The 22,205-nt window shown below is 38.3% G+C and overlaps 1 protein-coding gene across 1 annotated transcript; it reads right to left on the bottom strand.

Annotated features, from left to right (window-relative positions):
• Positions 1–1,584: 1,584 nt before the first annotated feature.
• LOC127426229 (vascular endothelial growth factor D-like) lies at positions 1,585–21,934 on the bottom strand. Its single transcript, XM_051672899.1, has 7 exons — positions 21,074–21,934; positions 11,005–11,203; positions 8,312–8,502; positions 7,704–7,834; positions 4,039–4,145; positions 2,757–2,878; positions 1,585–2,531 (listed from the first exon to the last, which is right to left on the bottom strand). Exons 1-6 carry the CDS (start codon positions 21,146–21,148, stop codon positions 2,781–2,783), a joined length of 801 nt encoding a protein of 266 aa, XP_051528859.1. The 5' UTR covers positions 21,149–21,934; the 3' UTR covers positions 1,585–2,531; positions 2,757–2,780.
• Between the last annotated feature and the right edge of the window lie 271 nt (positions 21,935–22,205).

Genomic DNA, 22,205 nt, shown 5'->3' with positions numbered 1-22,205 from the left:
TCTGAGATTGTGTTTGGCGCATCCATAGCAATGAACGTTCTTTATTCCCAAATCCCGACTATGGGCATAAAATTCATACCTTTTTAAGCCAAGTCATGGAATATCTTACAATTTTGCCATCTCGTACAAATTAATACAGGGCAGACAGTGTGAATCAACCTAATGGATGTGATTTAGTTTAACTGAAGTCTGCGTGGACATTTGCTTCAATTGTCTTGGTAGCTATTATTATCTGACAGTGTTAAACTATGCACATCAGACCATAAGTCATGGTTATTTTACAAAAGATTTATGCCAATTAATGATTTATTAATAATTGTCCCCAAGCTGCTTAGACCTCACGTTCATGCCATGAGCATCTGATGTTACTCTCTTACAATCGACGTTCCGTTTTGATAATTTATTAAAATAATTGCTCTGTACATATTATTGCAATCAGTAAAAGCGTCAATCTGATCAAATAGTCATGTGTCTTGTTGGAAAGCTCTCAAAGAGTAAAATACAACCAGCCTATATGTTTTACTCACAGACAAAAATATAGCGAGTAATAGCTAAGTATATGTCTTTGACAATTATGATGGTGCTGCTTATTTGCTGTGTTTTTACTTATAACTACATGAAAAATAAATGGAACATAAAATATTACATACCATTACTTAGAGGAGGCGATTATCTTTTAAACGAGGTATACACACATGGTAATCAGATGCATAGATCATTAGATAATCCACATGAAGCACGTTACATATGGCCACCAGGAGATGGCACCAAATACATGACACAGACTCAGTGGTGACTCAAATGGCACAGAATGAAACTCATTCTGTGAAATCTCATTACTAAAATCATGTCTCCAAACCTTTAGTCATTGTTGTGTTTGCATGTGTAATTAGTTCTTATGTACAATTATTATGTTTTTTTTTTTGTTTGAAGAGGCTTTTGGATACATGGAGTGGTTTTTGGACACTATGATAAATTATTTTTGTAATGCTATAACTTTTGATTGCTTTGTTGTATCAACACAAAACTTTTCAAAGATACAGTTTACATGATAGGGAAATACATTTTTCAGAGCCACTTTATTTACACCCAGAGATATTTAATGTAAAATCAGAAACAAAAGGTAAATTTTTGGCTCATTTTATTTGTTGTTATGATTTTTCAGCAGTTTCTTAGGCTGAGAGTCTCAGAATGTGCCAGAATCTATATCATAAAAAATTTAATTTTTTGTTTTGTTTTGTTTTTTACAGTGATACCAAACACTTGACCCTTCTTGTATATATATATATATATATATATTTTAATTGAGTTATAAGCCTTTAATTTTTGGGTATGCCACTGAAACAGGAAATCTTTAAAAACACCCTCAGAGCTTAAAGGGTTAATCTGACTAAATCAACCTGACAAACGTAATTATTATGTGTTTGATCAAACCAGGGCTAGTTGTAACACTTTTTACTCCAGTCAATATTTCTTAGGGTAGGGTTATTTTTGAAAGTTCTGTTCACGTACATGAAGTTCTGGCTACACAAAAGCTTTTGAACATTTTCACCAAACAGTTCCTTGAACACATGTTGACCTTTTGTGACAACATAGTTTCATAGTTTATTACATATAGTGACAACTTCTCTGTGTGACAATATTAATAATATTAATAATAATGTTAACACTTTACAATAAGGCTGTATTTGTTAAAGTTATAAATGCATTAGGTATGAAACAATGATTATTACACAGTTCTCTGGAATACTTGATTCTGATTGGTCAATGGCGCCATCTAGCAGTCAATAACAACCGCACGGCCTTGTTCTTATCCAGGAAATTATTCCCTGTATTATCCTAAGTGGGAAGGCAAACAAAAATGATGACATGTCCTTGGAACAATCTGTATGCCAAGGACTCTGTCAAAACTTTTCTAAGACCTCAAGAACAACAATAAAGTGGTATTTACAGTCCTATTTCAAATATCACAATCATAGGCCTGCTTATTAAATTACCGTTTTTATTTGGTCAGCTTTTATCTGTAATACAAACTTTATTATTGTTGGCAGCATGCTCAATGTTGAACTCAAAGTCAATGTTGTACACTTCAGTATAAAAAGAGGCTTCTGGCTATTCGTACCATAGACAATTTCACCAGTCTACTGAGACTGGGGAAAAATGCAGGTTTTGACACATTTTAAATCATTATCATTTATACTTAGATACAATTTACAGTATATCTAAAATATTTATATTTAACAAATCCCACAGTCATTGTTTAGTGTGAAACATATGTTGTGTTCAGTGCAAAGGAGGCATTTACAACACATTTCATATTTACATTGTGTTCAGGCTTGAAGAGCAGCATTGTTTTTATATTTAAAAGCTATCGCTGCTGTGTTACTGATGAGATATATGAATACATTTTAATAACATAAATTTTATTTGATATAAATAGAGAGATAAATTAATTAAATGGTTTTTGCAGTCTCTGCTTTCAGCACTTATCAGGATGCTGTGCTCGTCGTAACGTGTTTTCTCTCTTGCAGCTGTGAAAGAATGAATGATAGCGGAGTGTCACTGGGAGAAATACCTCAAACATGCTTTAATGGTTTGATATTTGTCGTGATGCCGAATAACAAGCCATGCTTCACTACGTGACTGCAAAACTACTTTACTAAACAGAATTTGAAGATCATGGCACACAGGAAGCTGGAAGCAATTTTAATGCCTAATAAGGTGAAATTTCTGGTTTATTTTGAAAATCGTTCTACCTTGAGAAGAATTGTTGAATTGTGTCACGTATGGTGTATTCTGTGTGTCCATACTTTTGGAATACATTCACATCGCTCTATGTCCATCTCACAGTCTTCTGTGTTGATGGAGGACGGTGGCTCTGGTAAGAACAAATCAGGTTATTGTGGGTGCAGTAAATTTGAAAATCATGAAAATAAATAATGTTGATGTGTTTATATTGAAAGAAAGTTCTTCCAACATAGCAAACAAATATAGTCTGAGACCACTAGTGAAAATCCTTGTGTTTTGCATTTTTACAGACTGATCTCACTGTGAATTCGGCAATAGAAAGTTTGTTTTGCTGTTGAAATCAGTCTTCAATTACCGAAATTGGAATCACTGCCCCCAGTGGTCGACGCAGGAAGTGCTGTTGAACGTTTTCAACTTTATTTGATTGAAAAACTACTTTCATTAAAATGTACATAAATTTCAGAATTTCTCAGTATTTGGTACGTCTCCCTTTTGCTTTAATGACCTCATGCACATGAGCTGGCATGAACTCCACAAGTCTGGAGATAAAAAGCTTAATGACTCAGAAATAGTGCAGAATCTTAAATATCTCTTATTCATCTTGGGGCCTGGGTAGCTCAGCAAGCAAAGAGGCTGACCACCACCCCTGGAATCATGAGTTCGAATCCAGGGTGTGCTGAGTGACTCCAGCCAGGCTTCCAAAGCAACCAATTGGCCCGGTTGCTAGGGTGGGTAGAGTCACATGGGTTACCTTCCTCGTGGTCGCTATAAGGTGGATCTCACTCTCAGTGAGGCGCATGGTAAGTTGTGCGTGGATGCTGCGGTGAATAGCGTGAAGCCTCCACATGCGCTAGGACTCTGCGGTAACGCGCTTAGCAAGCCATGTGACAAGACGCGCAGGCTGACTGTCTCAGAAGCGGAGGCAACTAAGATTAGTCCTACGCCACCCAGATCGAGGCGTGTCACTGCACAACCATGAGTAATTAGAGCGCATTGGGAATTGGCACTCCAAATTGGGGAGAAAAGGGGATAAAATCCCAAAAAGAAAAGAAGGAAAAAACCAAACAAATATATATTTCTATATATATATATATATATATATTATTCAGTTTATGTTGTTTTTTTGTTTTACTTTTCTTTTCAATCCTAATATTATTCCAGGTTTAATTTAGGTTTTTAAATCCGAGATTTTCAATATGGTCCCAGACTTTTGTAGGCAACCATAAATATCTAACTTAAAAATAAAGTAACCAAGAAAGTAACAGAGAAAGTGCTAGAGCCAGTACTGACCTTGTTTACTGGAGGGGTATGCCACGCATTGTCCCGCCATCCAGTCCCATATTAAACCTCTGTTACATAGCCTCCTGACGTCTTCTGCCTTGTGTGTAGGAGAGCAACTGAATACACAAATACACATCCACACAGATCTATCATTACAAATGTAACAATATTGCATAGCACTCGATGTACAGTTGTGCTCAAAAGTTTGCATACCCTAGCAGAAATTGTGAAATTTTGGCATTGATTTTAAAAATATGACTGATCATGCAAAAAAACTGTCTTTTATTTAAGGATAGTGATCATATGAAGCCATTTATTATCACATAGTTGTTTGGCTCCTTTTTAAATCATAATGATAACAGAAATCACCCAAATGGCCCTGATCAAAAGTTTACATACCCTGGAATGTTTGGCCTTGTTACAGACACACAAGGTGACACACACAGGTTTAAATGGCAATTAAAGGTTAATTTCCCACACCTGTGGCTTTTTAAATTGCAATCAGTGTCTGTGTATAAATAGTCAATGAGTTTGTTAGCTCTCACGTGGATGCACTGAGCAGGCTAGATACTGAGCCATGGGGAGCAGAAAAGAACTGTCAAAAGACCTGCGTAACAAGGTAATGGAACATTATAAAGATGGAAAAGGATATAAAAAGATATCCAAAGCCTTGAAAATGTCAGTCAGTACTGTTCAATCACTTATTAAGAAGTGGAAAATTCTGGGATCTCTTGATACCAAGCCAAGGTCAGGTAAACCAAGAAAGATTTCAGCCTCAACCAGAAGAATTGTTCAGAATACAAAGAAAAACCCACAGGTAACCTCAGGAAAAATACAGGCTGCTCTGGAAAAAGACGGTGTGGTTGTTTCAAGGAGCACAATACGACGATACTTGAACAAAAATTAGCTGCATGGTTGAGTTGCCAGAAAGAAGCCTTTACTGCACCAATGCCACAAAAAAGCACCTTGACACGCCTCACAGCTTCTGGCACACTGTAATTTGGAGTGACGAGACCAAAATAGAGCTTTATGGTCACAACCATAAGCGCTATGTTTGGAGAGGGGTCAACAAGGCCTATAGTGAAAAGAATATCATCCCCACTGTGAAGCATGGTGGTGGCTCACTGATGTTTTGGGGGTGTGTGAGCTCTAAAGGCACGGGGAATCTTGTGAAAATGTATGGCAAGATGAATGCAGCATGTTATCAGAAAATACTGGCAGACAGTTTGCATTCTTCTGCACAAAAGCTGCGCATGGGACGCTCTTGGACTTTCCAGCATGACAGTGACCCTAAGTACAAGGCCAAGTTGACACTCCAGTGGTTACAGCAGAAAAAGGTGAAGGTTCTGGAGTGCCCATCACAGTCTCCTGACCTTAATATCATCGAGCCACTCTGGGGAGATCTCAAACGTGCGGTTCATGCAAGACGACCAAAGACTTTGTATAACCTGGAGGCATTTTGCCAAGACGAATGGGCAGCTATACCACCTGCAAGAATTTGGAGCCTCATAGACAACTATTACAAAAGACTGCACGCTGTCATTGATGCTAAAGGGGGCAATACACAGTATTAAGAACTAAGGGTATGCTGACTTTTGAACAGGGGTCATTTCATTTTTTTCTTTGTTGCCATGTTTTGTTTTATGATTGTGCCATTCTGTTATAACCTACAGTTGAATATGAATCCCATAAGAAATAAAAGAAATGTGTTTTGCCTGCTCACTCATGTTTTCTTTAAAAATAGTACATATATTACCAATTCTCCAAGGGTATGCAAACTTTTGAGCACAACTGTAAGTGCATGCGGGGAATGCTAATTGCCTCACTTTTCTTAAACTTGAAGAAACATTAGGTAATAAAGAAACAGTTCACTCAAAAATGAAAATTCTGTCATTATTTACTCACTCTTATGTTGTTCAAAATCTATATGACTTTCAGTCTTCCGTAGAAGACAAAAGGAGAAATTCTGAATAATTGTACTTGTGGCCAGGTATTGATACAGAAGTCCTGTACACAAGCTCTCGGCTCCACTCCAATTTGATATCGCTCCATATGGGAATATTTCAGTTATAATGTCCATTTTGCTTAAATATGAAAGAAATTCACTCCCAGCTAATGCTGTTAATTATACAGAGGGCCTTCTAACTAGGTAGATTACAAAAATATTCATTTTACAACTAAATTAAATTTGTTTTTCATCATTTTGATCACATTTTAGCTTTAAAAAAATATTCTCCATAATGTAATTCAATAAATATGATGTTATATTGTGTGTATTATATTTTGTTACATATTTATTGTTAAATATATAATTTATACTATGTACAAGTATTTACATTGATTTGTAGAACACGTACTAAAAATCGGTACTGTCTCTTTAAGAAAACCTGTAGTTCTGTAAAGAGCATCTGTAAATGAATGCATATTAATGAGAGAGGACTAGAATGGCTTCTTTATCTCATCCGTGCTATGATGAATAGAATTAATTTTTTTGTTGTTTCTGATCAACAACTGATTGTGAAGAACAGAAAGTATATTATAAGAGACTTTATTCAATGGCAAATGGATTGCGTGGATCTCATCTTCAGACACACATTACACGGAAGGAGTCAAACCAAACTTTATATCTCAAAATGATGTGAAAGGATGTCGATGCTGAACTGTTTTGCCAATATACTAATTAATCAATGGTGAGTGAAATCTGAACATTTACCAGCCAGTGACTAATCACAGACATTTTAGTCGCATATAGCGTGAAATTTGGTCTCTTATGCAATTGTTATTCTCGCTTTGTAAGAGCTGCGCATATAGTAAAAGATTGATCTTGGGATTTAAGAGTCGATATCGGGCAAATAAAGATTGCTATGTATCGGAAAATCTGTATTTTTACCCAGCATAATTGTACTGGTCGCTCTTTCCATGCATTTACGATAAGTGAGGACTGAGGCTTTCAAGCTTCAAAAAAGATACATAAAAAGTATCATAAATGACGATAAAAGTATCATAAAAGTGGTTTGTGCAACTCATCTGCTATTTTCTAAGTCTGCTGAAGCCATATGATAGCTTTGGATGAGTAACAGACCAAAATTTAAGTCATTATTCAATGATAAACTTCTCCAATAAGCTGTAAAAAGCTGCAACCAGATTATAGAATCAGTGAGTTGAACTCAAGAACCAGATCAGTCCAATTTGTTGACGAATCATTCAGACAAACATTGAAAACATCTCATTGAAACAACACAAAAGAATTAGTCGTTCACGAATTGGACATTAATGCAAGGGTAGATGTCAAGATCTTTAATGAATAAGTTATTTATGGCTTCAAAAGACTTGAAGTTGAATGGATTACGTTTATAATTTATTAATAAATTAACATTTATGGTGATTTGACATACTATTTGAACCTTGAAAGTCTAAGTTTAGTGTAATTGCATGGAACAGAGCGACCAGTGCTGATCCAGTTCTTTCAAATTTCTTTATTTGTGTTCCATGGAAGAAACAACAAGAACATGATGGTGATTAAATGATGACAGAAATTTCATTTTGGGTTGAACTATACCTTTAAATTGAATGTTTCGCTCATTGGTTTGTTTTTGAAGCACCTTATATTTATTGTCATGGCTGCACCTCATGTTCACATTAATTTAGCTTTTAGACATAAGTCTGGTACTGACCCATTCCTCTTGTGCCTCTCACGAGCATGTCTGCGGATCATCGTGTGTTCCTGGCACATACAATCAGTATGATTGGCTACTTTCACCAGCACTGGCTCTGGTCCAGATTTATACGTGGAAACACTCAAAATCTGAGGAAAAGAGTCAAATGGAACAATATGTCCACTTAAACATGTTAAAATATGATTTTGTCCTAGATTGACTATTGGGTAAGCTTAATATCAAATTTTTAAAATATTGAATGATCAGCATGTCATTTTCATTTTAAGGAGAAGTGTGTTTTTTTTAATGTATAAATTTTTTTTGTAGGTTGATTCCCCCCAAAATTTTATACACTGTGACTTTGGTGCGAGTTTGGTATGTGTGGGGGGGGGGCGGGGGTATAATCTGTTTTTTGACAAATAACAGATGAGGGGAGTGTTTGGGAAACCCATTTGAAAAGAATAATTACATTTGCAGTTCAGTTGGGTGCCACTAGAGGCACTGGAATTACACACTTCAGCTTGAAATGAGCAAGTACAAAGTACAAACTGCATTGGATCATCGTTTACATTGTGCCAAAACAATTTTTTACATAATACCCACGCAATGCAATGAGTAGTGCTCACAGTTTTATTGACATAAGTCATGCTCGTGTTACGGCAGGTAACTCCTTCTTTGTTGCAACAGCCGCCACACCTGAACACAGAAACGCACGGCGGCTTGAAGAACGCGGCTGTATTAGTGCCCAGCTCTTTGGCCACATCTACACATGTCTCTCTGGGCATACACTGTGTCTTCTGCCATTCCTCATCAATGTCTGGGGGGACAAAAATCACAAAAAAACAAATGGCAGATGAGATATGCTTGGTGTGGCCTAATGGTTAAAGGTTTGGGCTCGTAATTGAGAGGTTGTAGGTTTGAATAACCATATGGAAATTCTGCTTATGTATTAAAAACATGCTAATGTCTAAAAGGATGTTAAATGTGACCCTTAAAATAAGCACTGTGACAGCACCATAGTACTGTGATGATATTATGGTATTTACTTAATACTCAAAGAATACCATGGCATTACTATAGTACATGTCCAACAAACATAGTAATACCATGGTACAGTATTTTTGTAGTGAATGCATACTGGTATAGGATAGAAATGAGTATGGCTTCTCAATAAGGTTCAAGCAAGAAAAGAAGGCATGTTGTTGTAACGAACTAAAGTTAGCGATGCTACTAACTTACCGGTGTTGTGCCGAAATCTGACTCCCCACCAAATTCTTACTCCCCGCTACCTGATTGGTTCCTATCCCTAAAGGGCACACCTACATTCATAGATATCTATACATAGATACCCCATTCGACTGCTCCGGACTCATCAACTCGTCCGCCATCTTGGATCGGTCAACATTTCGGCTGCTTTGAACTCACACCAACCACAATAATGCTTTTCACTGAAAATGCCACAACATTGTGCTGCCTACGGTTGTAAGAACCGCAGAGACATAACTTCCAGATTAAATGGAATAATCTTTTACAGGTGAAAATGTGAAGCTTAAACAATCAGGCTGTTGGCTTCTCTGATGACTAATAATATTTATAAGAGCTTTAACCATTTAATTTCTGTTTAAAGTCATTTTTATTATCTACAATATTTAGAATTATTTAACATTAATGACAAACTAAATCTTGTGAAAATCAACTGCCAAAGACTGTTGCAGATGCACGGTCAACTGCTTTCGTTTGTTTTGACCTTTCCAAAATTGCGGACAGCTTACATATAGCGGCCAACAGGAAGAGCCGCTAATGAGGCATCTATGTATTTGTTCTATGCCTACATTTACCCCTAAACATAACCATTCTAGGGAGTCGGAAATCGGCACGACACCGTAAGCTACATTCTTCAGAAGCTTGACTTTAGCTTTTTCAGTAACAAGCCAAATTTTCCGACAATTAGCGCTGTAGCATCACAAAACACTACGGCCCTGTCCCAAATGCACACTTGATATGGACTTGCAGTCTCGTGGCCTTCATTTGCACGTTCCTGCGAAGTCTACGAGACTGTAGGGTGTCCCATTTGACATTTTAGTGAGCGATCACCCCTTGCACCCTCAATGCGCCATTCGGTTGATGCGGGTTGCTCAGCGGACTATTACCCAACAGTCACTGCTACCGTTACTCTCGACCAATCACAGCGGACTGGAGCTGCCGAGCCAGAGGAAAAAAAACATGGCGGACGAGGCGATGTCAATCGAGGATTAAAAATGAAATAATCGTTTTTTACTGATTGTCAACGGCGGATCACTTGCTTATCATGTGTATATAGTATCACTTTTAAGTCTGATGTGTAGAACTGGTTCAAAACTTTGTTTTATTTAATTTTCCAGAGAAATGGAATTACTTCTGTTCAGTTTATCGAATAGTTTTTCTTGGGGAAGTTTTACATTCATAAAAGTAAGTAACCAAACATTAAACCTTTGTTATTGTTGTTTCAAAGAGAATTTTAGAATTATTGTGAGTCTCTAAAATATCAAAACAGGAGAGAATATTTTAATGCACGGGGCTGTAGCTTGCAAGATGACTTGTTTTTATTGATATAGCAACATTTGATCTAACTTATAGATCATTTATACCTGCAGAAGTGTGGCTGTGTGTATTTATAACTATTTTTGCGAATATATGGCGGTATGTTCTTTCTATACATTTAACTGTGTTCTAAGCACCTGCCTGTAACCATCTATGTGTCTGAATCATGTTTATTTGTTCTCTAAAGATTTAAAATGATGGGGTATCATTGCTGTAGTTATATGTGCGCTTTGTTTTTCAGAGGTTCTTAATCTAATGCATTATTGTCAGTGTGTGTTTGAAATTATTTAATAAAAACAAACATTCAATAGTGAGTTTAAAGTATGTTCCTTTACCCTATCTGTCAATGCCATGACTTTTTCAAAAAATAATTTGTAAAATTGCATGTATATTAAAACAATGTAAAACATGCGTCATCTGATTGATGTCTTGAAGTCTGTCCCAGTTGCACACTTTTATCACACATGCCCCATCCTGGACTTGCTGACTAGCGCCCCATTGGTCTGCACTCAGATGAAGACTGTTCACCTAAATGTTTCACTGATTCACTTGTGCCATGTGCAGACTTAAAGGAACATTGCATTCTTTTTTTAAGCAAAATATTAGGTTAATTGCTGCTGTTAATTACTATATTTCGACTCATTTATACACAACAGGGTGTTTTCTTAATTTTTTCCAGATTGTTGACAGAGAAAGGGACAGAAACAGACAATGTGCATCCATCTGTGTGTGTCTCAACCTTTAAGCATCTCTGGGCTGAATGAGGTGGCCGCATAGCGAGTTGACCTGCGGTTCTCAGGTTGAGTGGCGTAATCAAAGTGCTTCAGTTTCAGTCTGCATCTCCATAGCTTCCAGTCGGGGTATTCGGTCAACATCAGAAGCTCATCCAGACTCGCAGCTTCCCTCAGATCTCGCTCCCACTTCTCCTGGTTTATATCCTGTGGAGAAATACAGTGATGAATGTGAAATGTATTAAGTGACTATGACATTGGAGATGATGTTTTAGTATAAAGCGGGGTCCAAAAGTCTGATGGCTACAGAGCCCCTGGAGGACAGCGAGGGAATTTATTTTCTGAAATAGTTTTGCGTTCCCTAATAATAGTTTGCATTCCCTCGCAATCAGCAGCTGCTCGTGACCACAGATATAGGTGGGGCAGACTCCCCTCCCCCCATTGTTTTTGTTTCTTTACATTATTCAACTGGTTCAACTCATTATTTAAACACAAAAGTGTTGAAAAAATATGTGGTGTCCTTGCATTATTCCACCACAAGGCGGCACCCTAAGAACATAATGTTGATTCTAATATTCACAATAAGAACGATTTATCTTAAAATGTTGACTTGTTGCTGATCAAAATCTAAATCAAAATGTTATTTTATAATGTTAATAAAGAACTATGAAAGAGAGGGAGAGAAAAATAACTATCTACATGCCATTTACACGTTTTCACTGTATTAAAAAAACGAAATGCTTTATAATGATAATAATGTTTTAAATCACAGTTAATTTAAAACAGAAACTTTCAAGAACCAAGGCTTTCTGACATACAATTTGTCATCATACAAAACATACAATGTCTTATCACCTACCCTTATCTTTTGATCGCCAAACTATTTATTTATGTCTGACTCTTCAGGACCAAGTTGTTTGGTGGTCAATTTGTCTTGAATTTGCAATATAATCAACACGCTGTTACACACACACCAATCGATAGTGCTCGCCATGTTCCACTGCTGGCGCACACTGATACTAAAATTACCTTTGGTTTGTCACTATGTTAATGGCCAGATTAATTTCTGCACCAATGGGTCTCAATGAGGGCTCATTGCAGTACCATATTTGACCACAGATTTCCATTGAGAAACTGAGGGGCGCTGTGGATTTTGGGAGGACTCAAAATAATTTCAGAAAATTAATTTAGTCCCTGTCCCCTATGGGGCTCCATAGTGACCACATTTTAAATCTGGGATTTATTTATTTTATTATTTATTTATTTATTTATTTTTTTTGTCATATAAACCTGCAATCTTTTTATGCAACCTAAATAAAAAAAACTACACATTTTAAATTTTATTAGGATTAAAAAAAAAAAAAAAAAAAAAAAAAGTTATAATGTGCAATAAACTTTTTATTATTATTATTATTTTATTTTTTGATTTCTAGATCACTTATCAAACAATCATGGAAGCAAATCTGTGGCATTTTCCATGTCATCTGCCTTCTACCGACGGTCAGATTTCCTTTTGTCCACCGAAGCAAATCATGCATGCAATCATAATTAAATTAGAATATAATAATCAAACTTTTTCTTGATTTTGTATCCTTCTCAAATTTTGTATTATCTTAGAAAAGAATGCAAAATCAAAATATTTTCAATAGTTGTCTCAAACTTTTTGGATGCCGTTTTAATGTTAGTAATGCTTTAGCAATGCAAAGCTCATTTTTAATACCTCATTAATACGTATAAAGCTTGAATCTGGATAATTTTCTTTTTTTCCCAGAAGAGGGCAGTAGCGGTGTAAATGAATCACTATTACACAAGGGAAAACATGCATCAGTTCCAGAGTTGCATCAGACCCTGCACAGATCCTTATTTACAACCGCATTATAATCCATAGTCTTCCTAACAATTGCATTATATACTTGACACACTGCTAAAAAGATCTTTTGAAAATTGACATGTCTGCACAGCTTTACAGCAAGACCAAAATGAACTCTTGAATCATCTGAAGAAGTTCTAACGTTCTACTGACGGCACAATCAAACTCTGGTCTTTCTAGAATTTGTAGAAATTCTCTGATTAGAACTTTAGAGTTAGTCCTGAATTTAGATTTGTCTGATCATAAAGTTCCAGTTTTGTTCTCTTGTGCTCAAACCAGCTTGTGTAGCCAAACACACAGAACACCCTCTGGCAGAGGCCCACTCTAAACAACTGGAACATACAGTCTATTAACTCAGTATGGACCACCTGTTTAGAAGCTCAGGGAAGACACACACAGATCCCAGTGATTGGAGTTTGGGATGCCTGCCACCAAAACGGACAGAAGATAAGTGCCTGATGACAACATAACCTTTACAAAGTCATCAGTGAGCCATTTTACCCTTTGATAAAACACAGAAGAACAAGGGGATGGAAGTTATTGAGTAGATCAAGCTCAGGTGGGGTTTGCTCAACTGGAGTTGGAGTTCACACACATGCAAAAAATTCCCAAAGCATACTACCTCTCAATCAGTACCACATGAGAATCTGTGTCCGCAGAACTCTGCATAAGGGCGCTCACATACTAGAGAAAGCTCTTAAAGGGAATGTTTGACAGATAGGAATGTGTTAGCTCCGTTCTGAAGGTGTGGAAAGAGCCGTGTCAGTTTGAAATCAAGTGTAATAGAGTGAATTGGATTTCCTAAAGCACAAATGGACCCACTGAAATTTCCATTGGTCTACGGATTCCTAGATCAGAGTGCACTGCATCGTGTTTTATTATATTATTACCTGTGCACTATATTGTTGTAGTGCAAGCCGTTTTCATCCAGACCAGATGATCACGTGTATCTCAGGTACAAATCTTTGGAATTAATAGATTTAAACAACTATATGTTTTCGTGGACAGATGTCCCAAGTTAGACAAGCCAAGTACGGCCTCTCTGACTGGTAAACGCCCCCTAGAGGAAGACACTGTTTTTTCTAATTAGCCGACAGCACTTGCCGCCAAAAGGATGCACCACCCCTCTTAAATGGATTCACAATGCCCTAAAGTTCTGCTAATTTCCACAGAATAGAGCGCAAAAGTCTGGTTCGGGGAGTAAAAATCCCATACATTTTTTCCATGGGCGAAATAACAATTTTAAAGATAATTTGTAAACCTTTTAAGACAGACCTACCGTGAGCTCTAAGGTTGTTAATCGAAGGTATATGCTTCTATTGAAGACATCAGTCCACATTATTTTAACTAGTTTTATTTTAGAAATCATGTTTAGGAGTGGAATTCCTGGTGAAGAACTACACTACCCATGATCCTGAAGGGAAACGCTCCACCGATCAGAGAGTCGCGGAGAGCAAAGTGTGCCAAACAAGCTCAACGGAGACCGCCCACTCGCATGTCATATCGTGAATGACGCAATCAAGTTGGTCTCCCTATATGTAAATATCTCAGTACTTTGCAATAGAATTGAAATATATTGTTTGTATACTTATAATAAACAACTTTAAACCAATAGCTTTAATTTGATTACATTTGCAATGCTTCATGGGATTGTAGTTCATTCCCTCATTAAAGACGTTAAGTACACAGTCTTGTATCTGTCCTTTTGTCCAATTTTCGAATACATTTTTGCTTCAAATAAAATTTTGTAATGTTGTGATTTACCTCGGAGCTTGGTTCATAGCTTACAACTCTTTTATGAAGGATTTTATGAAATCCCTATGGAAGAAATGAATGGCAGAAATACTTCCAGAAACCAAGATGACTGAAAAAATGGGCACTGTTGGACTATTGGATAGCCCAACATTAGGGTATTTATGTAAGTGCCGTTTACAAAATGTATATCACAATGAAATCCATGCCGTGGATTTGCCTGACAAATTAGCGCAGAAAATTTGACATTGGCACATGCAGTTATCAAGAAGTTACAATATTTCAGGAACAGCACTGGCTTGGTTTTGAATGTTTACTACACACCGGGTGTGTCCCACAAAGAGGGCGAAAGGAAGCGAGAAATAGGACTTCCAATCATGCTTTTATAAAACGGGAAAGCCACAAAGCGGGCGGAAAGTAAAACAGCCGAGGCCGGAGAGTACTGGCACGCGATATGGAAGTCATCTCCAGTGAAAGCTTGCATCCTGCTGTCGTGTAGTGACATGATCTCCACTGATTCCTTCAGTATGTTTGGGTGGAGCTGTCTGCTTCCACTTATCCACATAGACAATGCTACAACAAACAGAAAGAGCGAGAAGAGAAGGAGGGGTAGAGTGGTTTAAAAGAAAGGAAGAAAGACAAAAAAATATGAGTGCCAACTGCGTGTTTTCCCTCGACAAAGTTAATGAGGTGGAGGCCCCTAAACAATGAGAAGGAGTTCCACGTACAGAGAGAAACAGTGGCGTGAAAATTGAGTGTTTGAACATATAAAAGACCTCAGGCTGCACAGATACCACACTGCAACAGTCATTTTCTCAATCAGTATTTTTATTCAAGTAAAATATCTAAACATCCCTACAATACATTTACTTCAGTACCATAACATAGTAAGACTTGTTTCAGAGAATATATCTAAAAATGTATATATATATATATATATATATATATATATATATATATATATATATATATATATATATATATCTTACCCCATTGTTTTACATAAAAATGCTTAAAATAGGGGAAAAGTGGGGGCCTGGATAGCTCAGTGAGTATTGACGCTGACTACCACCCCTGGAGTCGCAAGTTCGAATCCAGGTTGTGCTGAGTGACTCCAGCCACGTCTCCTAAGCAACCAAATTATCCAGGTTGCTAGGGAGGGTAGAGTCACATGGGGTAACCTCCTCGTGGTCGCAATTAGTGGCTCTCGCTCTCAATGGAGCACTTGATAAGTTGTGCGTGGATCGCGGAGAGTAGCATGAGTCTCCACATGTTGTGAGTCTCCGTGGTGTCATGCACAATGAGTGATAAGATGCACGGATTGACAGTCTCAGAAGCGGAGGCAACTGAGACTTGTCCTCCGCCACCCGGATTGAGGTGAGTAACTGTACCACCACGAGGACCTACTAAGTAGTGGGAATTGGGCATTCCAAATTGGGGAGAAAATGGGGATTAAAAAAAAAAAAAACAGGGGAAAAGACTAATAAAAACTACTAAATAAACAATATATACTTTGAAAGCAAGTCTTAATATCTTATGCATTTTGACAAAGACAAAAATACTGACGCACATATGCTAACACAGCCTCTTTATGGAGCGTATCTGTCCAACCTAATCGGATATTATGCTGTTGCGCCACTGCTTAGAACCCCATCACCCCTCTTACATAACCCAACATTGGTATACACAAACACACATATACAGAAAACAGCTCTCAGTAATAGTCGTATAGAGTTCTCTGGTGTGTATCCAGAGCCCTTCCCATCTCCCATCAAAAATGAAACCCTAGTGTATTCCAAAGTTTTTCATCTATTTCAAATGCAACATCAGACTCGTTCAAGCCCTGTTTCCCACAGTGCCAGACAGGAAAATGATAGAATTTGCCATTAGATTAAGTGAAGTTCACAGCAGGGAAGCCCATCCGGCCTGCTGAGCTTGCAACAGGTCCCTGCTTAGTGAGTCAGCGTAAAATTATTTTAAACCCTCTTGTACAGCATGTTACAGGATTCAAGGTATGTTCACAACTGAATATAGACACATTGTATCACTTAAAACTTATAGCTTTTACAAGCTTTTTCTCCAATCCCATCTTAATATGTAGAGATAACTATAAGTCAGTCATTAGTTAATTTCCCCAAAAAGTGTAAACACACACTTTCCAAAATGTATCTGTTTGTCTGAGCGGCCCAGCCAGCTTCACACAGCAACGTCGGCTCAACCAATGGCATGAGTTTGGGGCGGGACTATCTGTTTTTTCGACCAAGGGCAAATGGAGGGTGTTTTCGGAAGTCTGTTTGAAAAAAAATGTTACATTTTGCAGATACGTTCGTGCCACACGGAAGGCTAATTCACCATGAGTTCCCTAGCGGGGGTTTCAGTTTATGAGTAAATTAAGGTTGCTAACAAGTTGTAAAATAAGGATTTCAACTATCACAAGCATGATGAAATGGGAAAATGCTGTAGTCCTTATCTAGCAACTTTTAGCAACTTTTTTAAAAAACATGGCAGATTCAAAATTCACTTTTGGACCATGTCTGTGTGTAATTTATGTTGTAGAACAAACCGTCCAAGTGCTTTCAAGTAATATTTACCACAGACCTTGCAGACTTTGCTGCAGACAGGAGGAAATGGTGACCAGAAGTAAACTGATCAACAGCCGTAGCCAAGAAATGCAAAAATCATTAAGCTACAATATCATACAGGACGGTGGAACGAAGCATTTAACCATTTAATCGTAATGAAAAATAGCAAATGAATGGTTGCTTTTAGTGTTAAATAATAACATACTGTACTGTCAGAAGAAGAGTTTTTACTTTTGTCAAGTCTGAAACCTGTATATTTTGGAGATATATAATCTATAATATTCTAATCAACCATAGGTAATACATTTAACAAATGTTATGAGTAGAGTGTTTGGGCTACTTACTGTGTCCACTTGGCAGCACTGCTTATAAAACATAAAATTTTCCAACCTAATATGTCATGTAGTATCGACTACGGCAAAGTAGCGATTCTCCCATAGTAGATTATAGTACAATGTCAGGAGTTGCGTGCACAAAAAAACATAGAATGTCGTAGCCGTCATGTTGGCAGCTGTTGTTCATGTTAATGGTGGGTTTTAGGGCAACGCTGCGAGGCTATTGGCCTGATGTTGGGAAAACAGATCGATTTTGGTCTCGCAGCTTGAAGTCCAAGGCTATTGGCCCTGGCTGGCCAGTTAATAGCCCTGGCTTGCACTGGCCCGATAGTGGAAAAGCAGCTAGTGTGACGCGTCATTTAACGTCATTTCCAACGAGCATAACGCTGAGCTGGGTTTTGTGGAATTTTCTTGCAATGTACAAGAATGCAATCATTTTGCCATTATTGGTATAAGAACACAAAATGTTCTTATTGAGTCTTAGTGTCATTTTGTGGTGTGTACATGTGACCGTGATGTGATTGACTGAGGTTGGAAGAGGGAAATTTCAACTCCGACTTCGTCTGGAACATGGCATAAAGGCGCGTTACATCAACCTTTGCATGGCGAAATTCCACTGGCAAAGAAGGTGTAGGCGGACGTTGAGCGCATGTGAAACCATCAAAAAAGTAATTGTCAACCAATCTCTTTTGAATGCTGCACTTTATACTCTGGGAGAGTGAAGTTGAAAAGAAACTCACCACTAAAATGATATACTTGTCCATTGTGAATATTCAGTGTAGCTGTGTATGAAGCACCGCCCACAATGAGGCCACTGCCAAACCAAGCAACTTTAACGGCGAATTCGCCTGTGAAAGTTCACCAAATTTGAACTCCACGCGAAATCCGCAAGGGGAAATTCTTCATCACTGGAAGTCCATTGCGCAAAATTCACGATTGCGCGGGCTCCCATTAAGATGACTGAATTTCGCCGTACGAAGTTTAATATGTCCGTGCCTTTAGTCTAAGCCTCACAGCCTCCTTGTCATTCCAGTCAAAATGTAAAGTTGCCGCTACTGTGAATGCGATCCATTCCGTTCATATTTAGTAAGGCTGTTTGAAAACAATAGCCCCTTTTACACATCCAACCCTTTCCAGAAAATGTATTTCAATTGTCTGGTTAGAGGTGTGAACACGACTCTTTAGAAAATACTGGAAAATAATTTCCCTTAATAAGAAGTTGTATCATTACCTAAACATTTACATATTGATGGTCTGTGTGAACAGCAATGGTTTTCCAAATGGCATTTTTGTGCCCTTGAAGGGCACTTCGGGAAGGGGACACCACTCGAAGGTTCGTTCTAAACGAAAGTAAGAAAACATTTATTTTTATGAAAGACCCTTCCACAAGACTGTTAGCGAAGGGTTCATTCATACAGTAATGCCATGCTCCCTTCAAAGTGCCCACATCAAGAGCTCTGTCTTTCGAAGTGAGTAGGGTATAGGGATGATCACTTTTGATTGGAATTTGCCCAGAGTCAAGAGATCAACTGTGTCAGTTCGTACGAAGTCACGACGTGCTGACGTAAGAAAGTTCTGACGGGGATGATGCAATTACTCTGCGCTGTAACAACGGTGAATTGGAAGTAAAACAAAATGTCAACAAATTGGTCAGATAGTGAAACTAGAGCGCTTCTCTTCATCCAAGCGGAATACATTTTCTGACAGCTTTAAGGAACAAAGTGATTCTGTTACATAAGATAAAATTACCTGCCTCCTTTGGGAACGCGCAGACCTCTTTGTAGCAATATACGTACAGATTACTGTGCTTTTCAGCCTCAGATAACGTCTCCGCCTTCGGATGGTAGTGACAGTATTTTGTTCTCTGTAGTTCATCAGTTTTATTTGAAGTAGTCGCATACGATGTCAATAGCTATGTTTCCATCCAAGTAATTTAATTAATGCGAAAAACCATATTATCGCAAAAACAATGTGTGAATAATGCTGTGTTTCCATCCAAGGGTGTTCAAAAGGAGGAAATCAGCACTTCCGGAGAAATTATAGCCACTGTGAGTATTTTATTAATAAAATACTGGCGGTTTAGAGCACGCAGACAAATACTCTAAAGTACTTTGTCTCATGTTTGGGAGCGACAGCGCGTCACACACTGCTGATTAATACATATGTGCGTTCATCCATCCTTATGACTATACCGTGTGGATCTATAAGATATTTTTCAAAAGTGTCAATAAACCTTCTGTTCCGTACAGATCAAGTTTGTTTTCGGCTTATTTGCTCTGCAAACTCTTTGTAGGCTTTGGATTTTCTAGACACCGTTATTTCAGGATGACCGGAGCAACATTTCAGACCTGCTGGTTAGTCCAGTAATGAATGAGTTTTTCGGTCACGACCTTTTTAATGCACATCTTTTATTCTTAACAAATTCAATACGAGTTTATTCGGTAAATGTGTTTCCATCATAGTTTATACGCATTTCTTCTTATCGAATTAAAAATGTATCCACCACAAGCAAGCGTATACATTTTTTATGCACATTTTGGAGATCTATTTGCATATTGCATGTGTTTCCATACAGCAGTTTTTATGCGATATCCCAAAATGTGCATAAAAAAAGTTGATGCGACTGAGTTATTAGCTATTGAGTCTCGTGCAACTGCATAAATGTAAACAATTGCCAAAAGTTTAAAACCGCACCCACATTAGCAACCGCATGCATTCAGATACAAAATAATACCCCACCATTTTTTCAAACAAGAAGCCTACATTTCCGACATAGCCATGTAGATGTCATTTCCGGCAAACGATGTCACAGAGGTGCTGATGTGTGAATGGAACTAGCAAAACCGAAAAAAGACGGAAAGTCTTTGCACGTGTGAAAAGAACATATGGTACATTTACCAGTAAAGGCAAGCCAACGATTTTCCTGTAATTTACCTGGTTGCATCTGTGAAAGGGGCTAATACTTATTTTTGCAATTCGGCTCAGTGGCACTAGTGGCAGAGAACTTACACACTTCGACTATAAAATGAATACAGAAATTGTTGAAATTTTGTGAACAAACAAAAACATGCATAAAAAAACATTTCTGTGCTGTATTTTTGTTTTGCAATAAAAAGAGCTAAACGTCCTTAAAACAAATCAAATGGTTGCGTTAGAGCCAGGGGCAGGGCCAGAAGGGTGGCACGGGGTGGCAGCTGCCACCCTAAAAATGAGCTTTGCCACCCCAAGTCAACCCTGCTTGCATCCTGGAGACTGTGCGCAACAGCTTAACCCGTCCGTGTCCATAACAACGTCCCGTCAGACGAAATTACTCGATGCAACCTCTTACTGGACTCTTGCCACCCCTTTGCCACCCCGGGCAAAAAATCCTGGAAACGCCCCTGGTTAGAGCACAGTTGCATAAGATATTAAGACTTGTTTAAGACTCTTTAATTACATATGAAGTATAAAACAATGAGGGCAAGCTTAATTTAAGTTATATTCTCTGAACAAAATGGGATTTTGGCTATATAAATGTTCGCTGAGGGATGCTACTCACTCTCTGGGGTCTGTAGGAGTCCACGGCCAGCATCAGTCTGATATACAGGAGTACTGCACATATCTGTGTCTTCATCCTGCTACTCACTCTCCAGGGTACAGTCCGGCAATCGAGCTGTGAGGGAGGCCAGTCTGTACTGTGTATACACTCACACTCACAAATCAATAAGCAACTCCCTCCACAGGTTTCTCACGCAGGACCACACAGACACAGGCTGTACGCCCGGCGGACTGAGAAGAGACCTGTCAGCGACCTTACAGAGCCAAATAGGCTCTCCTCTTAAAAAACACACATTAGTCAGAACAACACTTTGGTGTTGTCATCCGTCTTAGACAGGGCAGATTTGGCCCAGCTTTTCCACAAATCCAAATGTGTGACTGTATGTTTGTGCTATCCAGAACGGGCTCAGATCCAGTCTTCTCCAGCCGCGAGTGTGTGCATGTCTGTCCGGTCCCTGTGCGCTTCAGTCCCGCTCTCTGCTGTCACGCCGTTTCCTGCTTGCAGACTTCCAGATTTAGTTGCTCGCACACAGAAACATGTGGGTTTAAATATGATCCAGACCGCTACAGAGGGCAAGTAGTGAAGGAGGGGTCGGTGGGGGACTGAATCCAGCCAATATCTCTCCTAAATGCAGCAAAGTGGCTGGATGAATAAGGAGGGGAGCCAAGCTGACATGCCCTTTCTCTGTTTGTGTATATGCGTCACAGTCTCTGGCAGACCCAACAGTGAGCTTGTAATACGAGACGTGAATTAGAGGAAGCTTTAACGCAGTGTTGTAATGGGTTGAGTGCCATTTTTCTGCACATACACTCTCGCCATCTCTATCTGATGACCTGAATGCATTTACTTTAAAAGCTTCAGAGGAATCTATTATTACTGGCATCCCATGATTCTCAACTGCATGTTCATGTTTATAAATTGTGCGTGAACCATGAGGTTAAGTGCAGGGATGGGATTTACGTGAAAGAAAACCTGACACAGAGATATTTGACAAAGCAAGGCATGTTGTGGTCAGATATACTGTAATATTAACAGCTAAAACCAATAATCTTAATAATATTAGTAGTTACACAATATATCAGAAATAAATTGAGTAAATGGTGAGAAGACCAAACTTTGATCATTAGTTATC

This window comes from Myxocyprinus asiaticus, chromosome 35, assembly GCF_019703515.2.
Source record: "Myxocyprinus asiaticus isolate MX2 ecotype Aquarium Trade chromosome 35, UBuf_Myxa_2, whole genome shotgun sequence".
NCBI classification, from domain to species: Eukaryota; Metazoa; Chordata; class Actinopteri; order Cypriniformes; family Catostomidae; genus Myxocyprinus; species Myxocyprinus asiaticus.
This window is presented reverse-complemented; position numbering and strand designations above follow the sequence as displayed.